The sequence below is a fragment of the Henckelia pumila genome, chromosome 3 (genome assembly GCF_033568475.1).
Source record: "Henckelia pumila isolate YLH828 chromosome 3, ASM3356847v2, whole genome shotgun sequence".
Classification (NCBI taxonomy): domain Eukaryota; kingdom Viridiplantae; phylum Streptophyta; class Magnoliopsida; order Lamiales; family Gesneriaceae; genus Henckelia; species Henckelia pumila.
Window position 1 is genome coordinate 72,103,424 of NC_133122.1, and position 12,504 is coordinate 72,115,927.

At 35.2% G+C, this 12,504-nt stretch overlaps 1 protein-coding gene across 1 annotated transcript; it reads right to left on the reverse strand.

Moving 5' to 3' along the window:
• Nucleotides 1-237: 237 nt before the first annotated feature.
• On the reverse strand, nucleotides 238-3,213 carry LOC140890930 (6,7,8-trihydroxycoumarin synthase-like). Its single transcript, XM_073299105.1, has 2 exons — nucleotides 2,169-3,213; nucleotides 238-1,020 (listed from the first exon to the last, which is right to left on the reverse strand). The coding sequence occupies exons 1-2, from the start codon at nucleotides 3,063-3,065 to the stop codon at nucleotides 406-408; spliced, it is 1,512 nt and encodes a 503-aa protein (XP_073155206.1). The 5' UTR covers nucleotides 3,066-3,213; the 3' UTR covers nucleotides 238-405.
• Nucleotides 3,214-12,504: the final 9,291 nt, after the last annotated feature.

Consider the following 12,504-nt stretch of genomic DNA (forward strand, 5'->3'; position numbering starts at 1 on the left):
GAGAGATAATTGGAGGATTTTATCTTCAATTCCGTATGAGCAGCAACATTGAAGGAGATCAGAGTAGCAGGTGTAGCACCGATAGTGGAGGTGGCCATAGGGACATTGGAAGAGAGAAAAAAATATGGAGGAGCGGGGGAGGAAACAACTTCAAAGCTAGGGTTAGATTTATAATTAATAGCATAGGCCAGGAGCTCTGATAGCATATAGAAACTATTGAGATAATATAATTTTCATATATTTCAAAGAATGATACAAGATGCATTTTTATATATAACCTAAGAAATTAAAAAAAAAGTTATAAGATATGAAAGGAAACAAGATATATAAAAATATACAAAAGATAATACACAATATAAACTTAAAATACTCCAATAATGTCATCCAACATGATGAAAATATACTTCAAGCACAAACATAATTTATTGGTGAAAGGCAAAGTGGATTTTTCTTGTGCATGGTGATCCCAGGCAAAACATCATAATCAATATCTTCTTTACTGACTCCCTTAGGCAGCTCCCAATCAAACGAATAAACGAGATTTGCAAGCATGATATCCACAGCGGCAAGTCCCATGGATATTCCAGGACACCCCCTTCTTCCAGCTCCAAAAGGGATAACTTCAAAATCTTGCCCGATTACATCGATAGAGCTATTCAAGAATCTCTCTGGCAAAAACTCGTTCGGGTTTTCCCAGCACTGCGGATCTCTTGCAATAGCCCATGCATTGATGTAAAGCAATGTCTTAGGTGGGATCGTATAGCCTTCTATGATGCATTCTTCTAAAGATTTTCTAGGTAACAAAATTGGAGCTGGTGGATACAATCTTAATGTCTCCTTTATGACTGCTTTCAAATAGGGAAGTTTAGGCACATCATTTTCATTTACAAAGCCATTATTTCCTATGGTTTCCCTGAGTTCCATTTGTAATTTTTTCATTGCATTAGGATTTTTTATAAGAGCAGTCATCGCCCAGACAGTCACTGCTGCACTTGTATCCGTTCCAGCAACAAATATATCCTTAAAAAAATGTAACGAAAAATATCAAACTCTTTTTGTTTTTACAGGTTAATATGAAAGTAGAAATTCACAAAATTGTCCTACAAATTGGTCAAATTTCGATTTGGTCATTGATAAATCAAATTGGTTAGGTTTTAATAAAATAAATCATGTTTCATGATCTACTTTATTATTATTATTATTATTATTATTATTATTATTATTATTATTATTATTTTTAATGTAATTGTTGATATGATCTCGGATGTCACAACAATATCAAACACCATATCAACATTCAAATGGAAAATACTTAAAAAAATGGGAAAGAAGCAAATTCATTGTTCTAAAAATCAAAGTCGACAAATGCAAGGGTCAAAAACAAAAGGCCAAATTATTTGACTGATTTTGGAATTTATTTCAATTTTGCAAAAAGTGATGAGTAATATAATTTGGTAACTTGACTAAAATGAAAAAGCATATGACACGTGTATGGGAGAGTGACTTGTTAAGCTTCGTCTCAGAACCTTGAGAGAGTAGGAGATGGAGCAAAAACACGAAATTATTTGTATATTGAGTCTATCTTAATAAAATATATATATATAGAATTTATTGAAAATTTCAATATCCCGAAGAATTCATTACGATACCGCAGTGATACCAAAATTTTCGGCCCGACAATAGTATAAAATATGAAAATATTTTATATATATTGAAATATCGAAATAATATACATAAATTAAATTAAAAGATATATTATTATTATTATTATATATATATATATAATATTTTTAAATAATAAAGCTATAAATTAAAAAAATATATATTGTTTTTTTCAGTATAAAGTAGTATATATTGATATTGTACCGAAATCTCGATATACCACAAAAAATTTCGGTAAATTTCAATATAATCGATATGTTAGTTATATATCACAAAAATTTCGGTATACCGAAACTCGGCATAATGAATGTTTTGATACGATATTAATATATATATAGATATAGATATATTTCCTTATATCTTGGTTTCGATACCATATATTGTTTTCGATACGATACAGTATATAACCCTTGCTCTTGCTGTGTGTCTTAATTTCATTTTTCATTTTCCATTTTTAATTAATTATTCTCTATGAACAGGAAACAAAATGAGAAGGAATAGCTTACAAAGAGGACAGCCTTGATATGATCCCAAGTCAAATCAATGGAACACAACTTCTGCTCCTTCAGCTGAATCAACAGACCAAGAATATTGTTTGCAGAATTCATTAATTTATCCTTGTAATTGGAATCCAAATGTTCATCAATCAACTCTTGATAGAATCTATCCATGTCTCTGAAACACTTGTCAAGCCTGGATAGCATCCCTGATAACTTATCCACCCAACCGAACCAAGGCAAATAATCAGAAACAAAGAAGCCGCCCTGCATAGCCTGAGATTCAATCATAAGTTTGTCGAATCTCCGCCTTTCCGATTCATTTTCATCGAATCTTTTGCCGAAAGCAATCCTACATATCAAAGTACTCGTCAAGTTCAACATGGTGACGCTCAGATTCACACAATTGTCTTCACCGGAAGAAGCAGAGGCTGCTAGATTCTTGATCATTCGGGACACTTCATCTTCCCGCATGGACCGGAAAGATTGGACCTGTTTGTTGCTGAACAAATGAAGAACACAAATCTTTCTCAACTCCCTCCAAGAATCGCTGTAAGGGGAGAAAGCTATATCCAATCTACCGTAGGTTAGTTTGTGCCAGGAAACAAAAGGCGGCCTGCTGCAGAAGGCGAGGTCGTGTGTTTTTAAAACTTCTTTCGCCATTTTAGCCGAAGAAACCACGAGAACTCGAACTTTCCCCAGCTTCATGTACATGAGAGGACCATGCTTTTGGGATAGTTTGAAGAGATAGAGGTGAGGATTGGAGGTCTGGAACTGGTGCAGGTTTCCTATTATGGGGAGGCCCCGAGGAGATGGCGGATAAAGGGTTCTTGGTTGTTTTTTCTGGTTGTTGAAGAGGAAGAAGAAAAGAAGTGGCAAGATCAAGAGAAGCAATAGATTGATCATTTTTAGTTGTTTTTTCTTTTTCTTTTTTCGCTTTCTTAATTTGATCAAGTGCTAAGGGACCGAGCCACACCAAAGGCTGAGATGGGTCTCCTGCCTTGTTAAAAAAAAAAATTTATTAGTTATATTTTATATTTAATTATTTAAGATTATATTGTAATATCAGCCGATCCTAAATTTTTTGTTTAGCCCAATACTTGGTCCAATCTATTTTTTGAAACATATTTGTGTAGACTTGGTTCAACTAGTTTTTTGAAATATATTTGTGGGAGATGCGTTGTTTGATTTATAAATTCTTTTTTCAAAAAAAAGCGAATTAAGCAGATGAAACACATCTTCTTAATTTAATTTTTCCATTCAAGTTTATTCTCACTCACTCCCTCCTAACGTTTAATTTTTTATTTGGAATTTTGTGTTTCTTTAAATTATATTTTGTTTTTTTTAACCGCTTAATTTAATTAATGTGTGAAATCGTTGGTTTCTAGAAAATAATTGTGAAACAAACTTTCTGATATATATCTTTTTGAAATGATTTATTTTCTATAATTTTATATGTCATTTTTGCATTTTCTTCATTTGAAACAAATATTTTTGCATTTTAAAATTTCTCCATTCTTTTTTTTTTTGACAAGAAAATTTCTTCATTCTTTTATTATACCTGATTAGGTATTTTTTTAGTCATTCACATGTGATTTTTTTTATATACTCTAATCTATATTACTTGAAACATCATTTTTTTCTTTCGAGTATATTGTAAGGATATTGATTGAAGAGGAAAATTTTGTATGTATATATGTGAAACTTATTTCTTTTACAACCACCAAGAATTTTTCGGAGTCAGTGCACTTGAAACATCGTATATTCAGCAGTTTATATTTTTACCATTAAATGTTTTGCAAGTATTTCTTGGTTATACATTAGTTTTTTTATTATATTTTATTTTTAAAATATTTAATTTATATTATTTTAGCTTTCAATCGGAAAAGCCATCACTGGGTAAAAAAAAATATCTGACTACGTCCCCGGTGCTACGTACATATGCTGTTTTGGGGGATCGGTACTACTAGTCATGCAGTGGGTTCTCTTCTATAATATAAATAAAATCTGGAATTTTTCAATGTTATTTTCGTGATGATATATATATGTATCACGTAATTTTCATTATCAACAAACATCCAAATTATCTTTCAAACGAATCATAATCAATTTCGTACGCACACAGTCTATCGTCCTTTTCAAAACTTGCCTGAGACCGATGAACCACAAGATGTTACCAAATCCAACACGCAATTTTGATACACGACGTTGGAACTTGTTCTCGTATTGTCAATATATAAAAGATATATAAACATCACTCGAATATATAGTGTTTAGCTAATGTCTTGGTCTTTTCCATGATCATAGTAGTTCTAATAGTACAAGATCAAATCAAGGCGGAGAAAATAGAAGAAATATCCAAGTAAAGGAAGAAGACGGGCCCGGAGATAATAGCATTTTTATCCTTGTGAAACATCAAAAAAACATAAAACCTTCTATTAAAAATAAATAAGTTAAATACACCCTTTGTTCTTAAATCAGTGGCTCACGTGCCCCATTTTAATTTTTCAGATTTTATCATTATATTTAATTTGGTAAAGAATTTTTTGCCTTAATTAAAATTTTAAAACCCAATAAATTATTATTTTTTCTTGTCATCGTTCTTGACACATTTCTTGCATATCACAATTTTCCAATTCAATGTGACCGCAATATGAAAGAAACCCTAATCCCCAAATTAATGTGACCGCAATCGCCAATATTTGGCGTTATTACTCCCAAATTGGGTACAGTTCCAGGTTCAATTTCTCTTACACAATGGATCTGTCGATTAATTTTAATGTATGGTATGGAGGTAAGTTTTAGGTTAATCCGAAGAGTAAGTATCCGAAAATAATTTATGTTGGAGGGGTTAAGCACGAGTTTAAAAATGTGAATTTCGACAAGTTTAAATTTTTTGGATTTATATGCTCTGTACAAGCTGTATGATTAAATAAGATGAATTTTAAATTTAATATATATATATATATATATATATATAGAATTACAAGTGTAGTAATTGAACACGGTTTGGTAAATATTTATGGAGATTTGGATGTGACAAATATGTATTTGTTATATAAGGATTAAGACTTAGTAACCATATGGATTGAAGAGACAATGCTAGAACCTGAAATGGTGTTAGACCCAATATAAGGAAATATTGTACCTATTGAGGCATTTGTTAATTCCGGTCTCGTGGGTTATATTGAATATAAAAGGATGCTAACAAAAATGAATCTTCACCTGTTCATATAGAATTTGAGAGAATCCACAGTTGGAGAATGCTTCTGTACACAAAGATCCTAAAATTCCAGCCTCTACTCAAGTAATTGAGAATGAATTTGATCCTAAAATTCCAGCCTCTACTCAAGTACTTGGGAATGAATTTGATCCTAAAATTCTAGCCTCTGACCAAGTACTTGAGAATGATTGTAATCAAACTAATTTTGAAACTCATGTTTTTGAACCATGGGCATCAAAATGATATGAATACTATTGAAATATATGATTGTTCTAGTCTTGTTTTTTCTGAATTTGATCCTTCAGACCAATATTTGAATCAAGACCTTTCCTCATTTGATGATATTTTTGACAGTAATCACCAAACTCTTCCTTTTCAAAATCCAAACCCCCATAACCCTGATCCTCCTAATGTTTGTAGTGGTGGAGATGATGGCATTTTTTATTCTAGACAGATGAAAGTTATTCAGCTGCATCATCTGGAGGTTTGGAGGATGTTCAATCGAGCAATGATGAAGATATATTTGTTGAGAGTTTGAATACTGAGGGTGATGGGTTCTCAAAGAAGAACAAATTGAGAATTGAGAAAAAGGAAAAGAGTAAAGAGTAAAGTAGGTGAAAGGAGGAAGACAAGTGAAACCAGAGCTGACTTTGAATGGTGTAGTGAGGTAGATGAGGAAGATGATGACCTAAGTATGAAGGGATCTGACGAAGAGTAACCTAAGCATCCCACTTTCAAAGATGGACAAGATATGAAGAATTTTTCAATTTTTGTGGGCATGATATTTAAGAGTGCACAAGAATTTAGGGAGGTTTTGAGAGATCATAGTGTTAGACAGGGTTATGAATTGGTGTTGAAGAAAAATGAAAAGATTGGGATAACAGGTGTAGTGACCCTGCATTGAATCACCTACGTACTAACTAACAACTATGACATGCATTAATCTTAATTAAAACATAATCATGACTTAACAGAGTAAAACATTCGGAAATATAACCCATAATTTACATATTAAACTTAATACAATAGTTCAAAGCTTAAACTTAGTAGTGATACAACTATATCGAAAAGACTTAAAATAAAACTGTTTGAAACATTATACATCTATATCGAATCCTGCTGTATGAAATGCCCACTGAAAGCTTCTGCTCCTAGTCCTGCCACGAAATACCAGCTCCGTCCATCCTGCGACTTGCCCCATGGAATGGGGTGTCCAAGATAATAACTAGGACGTGAGCGATTAACGCCCAGTACATAAATATGAGTAAACATATGTATATGATGCATGCAATCGTGATGACTAGTAACGGGTTATCTGATAAGTCATGCTTAGTACAGGTGCCACATGAGTGCTGCAACCTCTTGGATCAATTTCTGGATACAACCACAATCGTCTAGTACACCGAAGTAATCAGACATAAATGTCCCCGTCGTCGCGGTACTCCCAGTGATAGACTATATACAAGTATAGAGCTGAACGACTCTATAGTCAAGGTATATCAAGGTATAAACTCAACCTGTATGTGCATATGATATATGAATATAGAATGCAGTAAAACATACATCATGCCACATGATAATACCAAGTAAATGCAACATATAAACATGTATACTCGCTGAAAATCTCAGTCAATGTGTACGTACCTTTAGGCTAGTTCAAGTCTAGTAAGACCTAGGTTCCAAGCCTATATTCAAAAGTTCACCATATCACTACACAAATTCTACAACTCTTAACTAAGCTAATAAATACTCCCAAAACTTAATAAGATTCCCGGACCATACCTTCGTCCGTAGTAAGCCCTTTGGAGGACTATAACAACACCTTTGTTATTCCAGAACCTCTCTATTAATCGATAGGGCCCTCAAGTGTATACCTCACATTATATATAACTGAAGAAGGAAACTCGAAATTCTTTTTCTTAAATAAACTCCGAAGACCCCTATTTATAGTCAAATCTCGGCCAAGTTCGGAGCCTCCGTTTCGAGTTCGGAGAGTCCGAATTCTGCATGCATGACGTGGGACGATCGGAGCGTCCGAACTCGAGATCGGACCGTCCGATATGCTGAATCTTGGACACATGTCAAAAATCAAGGCTTAGTCATCTTGACTGGCTGGCCGGGGGAAGATCGAACAGTTCGTTCTTGGATTGGATCGTCCGATCCTGCCTTTCCTCCGAAGTAATAAAATCAAAATCGGAGATTCCGATCATGCTGGGTTCGGACCGTCCGATTAGGCCCAAACTTTGGAAGTCCAATTCTTACTTATGAAGCCCAATTAAGCCATTGAATTGGTTAAATACTAACCCTCAATCATGTTTTGAAAGAGTGGGTGCCCAGTGAGCCAACTTGTGGCTATGGGCTTTGATGACTCTTTGTACAAACGATCTTTTGTTTAATGTAACTTACACTTTTATTAATGGCAATGACTTTATCTTTCTTCATATTGTTATATTGTGATATACTATTGTTGTTTTGATAAAGACCTTGAATATACTATAGTGTATGTAAGATGTGGTAGAACATGGGGATGTCTATCATGAAATACATCTTATAGTCACTGTATATTCTAAACTGTTCCTAGTCGATTGAGCCGTCCGATAATAAGGATAAGGATCGCTCGAGTTTGAGACTAGCATTTGCGATGCGGATTACCACGTTTCATTGGTAGGGAACATGGAGATGTTCGAAGCATGCAAATGGATATTCATAGGATGAATAATCGAACTACCCTATCCGGACTTTCCAAGTGGTTATCACTTATCGAGTGGATAAAGTCCGCGGTTTTGGTTGTACACCATTAGTCCTTACTACTTGAAATATCATGGAGACTCTATATGCTAGTACTGTGCTTTGACTCGTTTACCGACTCTATGGGGGTCATCAGGTGTCGGGATTGGGTACAGTTACAACACATATAGGAGTCGATGCATTGTTGTCAAGGATTCACCACATACTTGCGAGTGTGGATATCCTATGCGTTCTGAGGAGATATTAGTGTGACAAATCTCTGGCCAGAGTACTTGATGTGATTTAAGAAATGGTTTCTTAGTAGCACATGCGATGTCACTAATTTGATCTTCAAGATGTATTGCATAGTTATCGAATCTTGAGCGACTCTTGATATACCAATGGTTGTTGATTCGATCGGGATATATGGATGAAGGGACCGTACTGTACGCTAACCAAAATCTACTGGTTCTTGTAGGCACTATCAGTGATACCTAGGGAATCATGGGGCGATGTTGCTAGGCGCTTTACCATGATTCGTTGGGCAAGTCGGAAATCGTTGTTCCGAGTCACAAGGAGTTGTGAGCCCACGGCTAGCTGTATCCCTGAACCATTGAGGGTCACACAGTGTAATGGAGTTTTTAATCCCCGTTGAGATAGTTAAATTTAAAGAGTTAAATTTAATGAATAAAGAAGTTGGACTTCTTAAATAAGAGTAAGGGAGTAGGATTTCCTAAAATGACATAGGGATGTACATTTTTGGAAACCACTGAATTCGGATTCAGGAAAATTTATCTTGACTTTAAAATGTGCAGAAATGGTTTCTGTGCACATTGGTAAAATCGGTTTATCAATCGGAGTCACGATGAATTTTATATTAATTTCTGAACATGCGGGCTTTGCTTGTCGGGCCTCAACTTATGACTAATGGGCCCTAAGGTGTTAGTGGCCTGCATTATAAATAAGTTATTACAGTACAGAAATTACATACAACAGGTCATAATTTGAGACAGGTTTTTCGAAAACCCTAGCCTCCTCTCTCTCAAATTCGGCCGCCCCCTCCCTTCTCTGCGTGAGAAATTCCGGTCTGTGATTTTGAATTGCAGTCTGAAATAGCGAATCAAATTCGTTTATTCTCTTCGTAGAAAACTTCTGATAGATTTTCTAGTGCAATCTATCAGAGGGATTAAACCTCTATTCGTGGACCTGATTGAAGGAAAGCTTGTTCATCAGTTCCAGGGAGATACAAGAAGCGCAGAGAAATCTGTGTGGTGTCCAATAATCTCGCTTCGAGATTGAAGGTAAAATTTAATAATAGTTATTTAATTTTACACACACTTATAATTTAATCGTTAAACGGTTGATACTCACACTATGGAATTGTTCCATAATAAAATTTTTAAACTTCCGCTGCACCGGGTATCAATCGTGATTGATCTGAGAGCCGCGTTTTTTCCAACAGTGGTATCAGAGCCAGGTTGCTCAGATCAAACTATTAAATTAATCGATTGTACATTAATTTTTGAGTCTTGGTTTTTTAAAACAAAATAAATATTTTAAATAAAAAAAATTTTTTTTTTCCGGGCAAAACCCGGGCAGCGATTGGATCGCTGCCCGGTGGGGCAGCGACGGTCGCTGCCCCGGGCGGCGCACGGCGCCGCCCAAAGGGGGCGCACAGCGCCGCCCAGGGCGGCGCACGGCGCCGCCCAGAGGCGGCGCCAGGCGCCGCCAGGGCAGCGATTGTCGCTGCCCTAAAGGGGCAGCCGGGCTGCCCCGGCCCGCGCCCCCGGGTGCGGGCCGGCCCGGGAGTGTCCCGGGCGGCCCGCGGGAAAAATTATTTTTTTATTTAAATTAATTTTAATGTGTTAAAATTTTATTTTTGGTCCGGTCAAAAATTGTTTTTGATTGGTTCACGAGGCATCGGATCGAATTGTTCGAGTCCGAAAATTTTAAAATTGATTTTTGGATAAATTTGAATTTTTGGAAAATTTTAATATTTTATCCTTAAATTGAATTTTGAAATCAATTATTTTTGGTACAATTGATGATAAGATTTGATCTTATGTATATATTAAGTAAATATGATTTTATCTATAAAATTAGATTCTGTAGATAAAATATGATTTTATTTAATAAAAGGTAAAATATGATTTTATATGTAAAATATGATTTTATATATAAAATATGATTTTATCCTGTTTAAATTTAAATTGCCATATGCATGATATCCAATAAATTAATTTTGAATTAAATGTAATTGGATAAGGATGATCGATTGCCATGACCAATTTTGTAGGTGTATGTTAGGAATTTACATTTGTTTTATTGTTGTTGGTTTTATTAATGGGCCTGGTTTATGGCCCAATATGAATGTCATATGTAATAAAAGTGGGCTTGGTTTATGGCCCGTTCCCACCCCTAAAATGTATCCCCTACTTGTCATTGCTATTTATTGTAAATACATTAGATTTAGTGGGAGATCAAGATTTGAAGATGGTGGGCCCAGCAGACAATAAAGACGAAGAAATGTAAATTGGAAGCTAATGTAATAGGATTGCATTGCATACTGCATATTACCTAGGATTGGACTAAGACTCGTGATTGGCAACCACGAGTCAATTAGAAATGGAATCGATCATCCTATATATAATATATGATATTATGATTGTATGCATGTTTTAGACATAATTGTATGAATCCGGCAAGCATACAATAAATTGAAAAATGATGAGACAAATTTTCATAATTAAAAATCCCTCATTTTAAATATGATTTAAAATTGATATCAAGATAAATAAAGGAAATTTAAATTTGTTTAAATGTTCCTACCTTCCATCAACGGTCAATGTATGTGATGCTACCCGCGGATACGGTTCGGGTCATATTATTGGGGGGGCCCGTCCGTCGGAAAGCTGTACATTGGATCGACACATGTTGTAATTTGGGTGGAACTCCCATGGGATCGGCTCATATTATTGGGGGATCCACATGGCGACCGTCCATCACAACTTAATATTGATGGGTCATCTTGACATGTCACTATAAACGGCGTCATATTATTGGGCCCTTATTGGACATGAGGTAAATACATGGGGGTTGCTTTGGAAGCAATTGGGCTCTACCTTTTGAGAATTATGGTTGGCTGATATTATTCGGGACCATAAGTTTGTCAATTGGACTCCATGTTCTCACTAAGGAAAAAGTTTCCCGTTTTCACTAGAGGGTAGTGAAATCGTTAAAATAGTGGGAGTGAGATTCATAAAATTAAATTCGCCTATTTTATGTCTTAGTAAATTGCTTAAACAATCATCGATAATTGTCTGTTTCATCTCAGTAATCCACATGTTTCTATTCTCCAACAAAACAAACTTATTGGCGCAAACAATACAGAATGATTCCATAAGTTAAGATTGTCCTAAGTTCGGAAAAGATTTTCTAAAGTGTTAGAAAAGGCTTCTCCGAAAACAGCCCCGGCTGATGTAACTACCGAAAGGTTGGCCGAACTAGAGAAATGGTTGGACCATGATCTCAAGGCCAAATATTACATGCAAAATTGGACAAGTCTAAACAAGTTTGCCATCACTGCAAGAAACCCGGTCATTGGAAACGTAACTGCAAGGAATACCTCAAGCAGTTGCGAACTGCAAAGGGTATGTTTTACATTAAAATGTTTTTCTTAATACTACTACTTCTTGGGTATTGGATACCAGATGTAGATCTCATATTTGCAATGAGTTGCAAATGATGACAAGAAGTAATAGGCTAAGGATGGGTGAGACCCAGTCAAGGCTCGGGAATGATTCCAGAGATAAATCCAAAGCTATAGGAGACATTTTTGCAGAACAATTTTAAGTTTTTTTTGAGAGATGTTTTATTTGTTCCAGATTTGATTAAAAACATTATTTCTGTTTCTATGCTTGATAGAGATAGTTATTCTTGCAATTTTGTGAATGGGATTTGCAATATTTACAAGAATGAATGTTTGATTGGAAATGGACAACTTGAAAACGATCTATACAACTTAAAACTAAAAGACGTTCCAATAAATTATGCTGATAAACCGGCAACAACAAACAAAAGGAAAATCGATAGCAAAAACCCGGCAAACCTTTGGCACGCTAGACTAGGTCATATTTCCTCAAGGAGGATGAACAAGCTAGTGGGAGAGGGCATGTTTGATATGTCTGATATTAACTCTCTACCTACTTGTGAATCATGCCTAAAAGGGAAAATGACTAAATCTCCTTTTAAGGGGAAACCTGAGCGTAGTCAAAATCTGTTGGATTTGATCCATACAGATGTTTGTGGTCCATTTAGAGTTGGGACTCAACATGGCCACACCTACTTCATTACCTTTACTGATGATTATTCAAGGTATGGGTATTTATATTTAAT

Bases quoted from the DNA above. Each gene is read 5' to 3' on its own strand.
- LOC140890930 (XM_073299105.1), bottom strand. From the start codon at position 3,065: ATGATCAATCTATTGCTTCTCTTGATCTTGCCACTTCTTTTCTTCTTC. The intron at 1,021-2,168 runs GTAAGCTATTCC...CATTTTTTTAAG, and splicing joins ATATCAAGGCTGTCCTCTTT to GATATATTTGTTGCTGGAAC.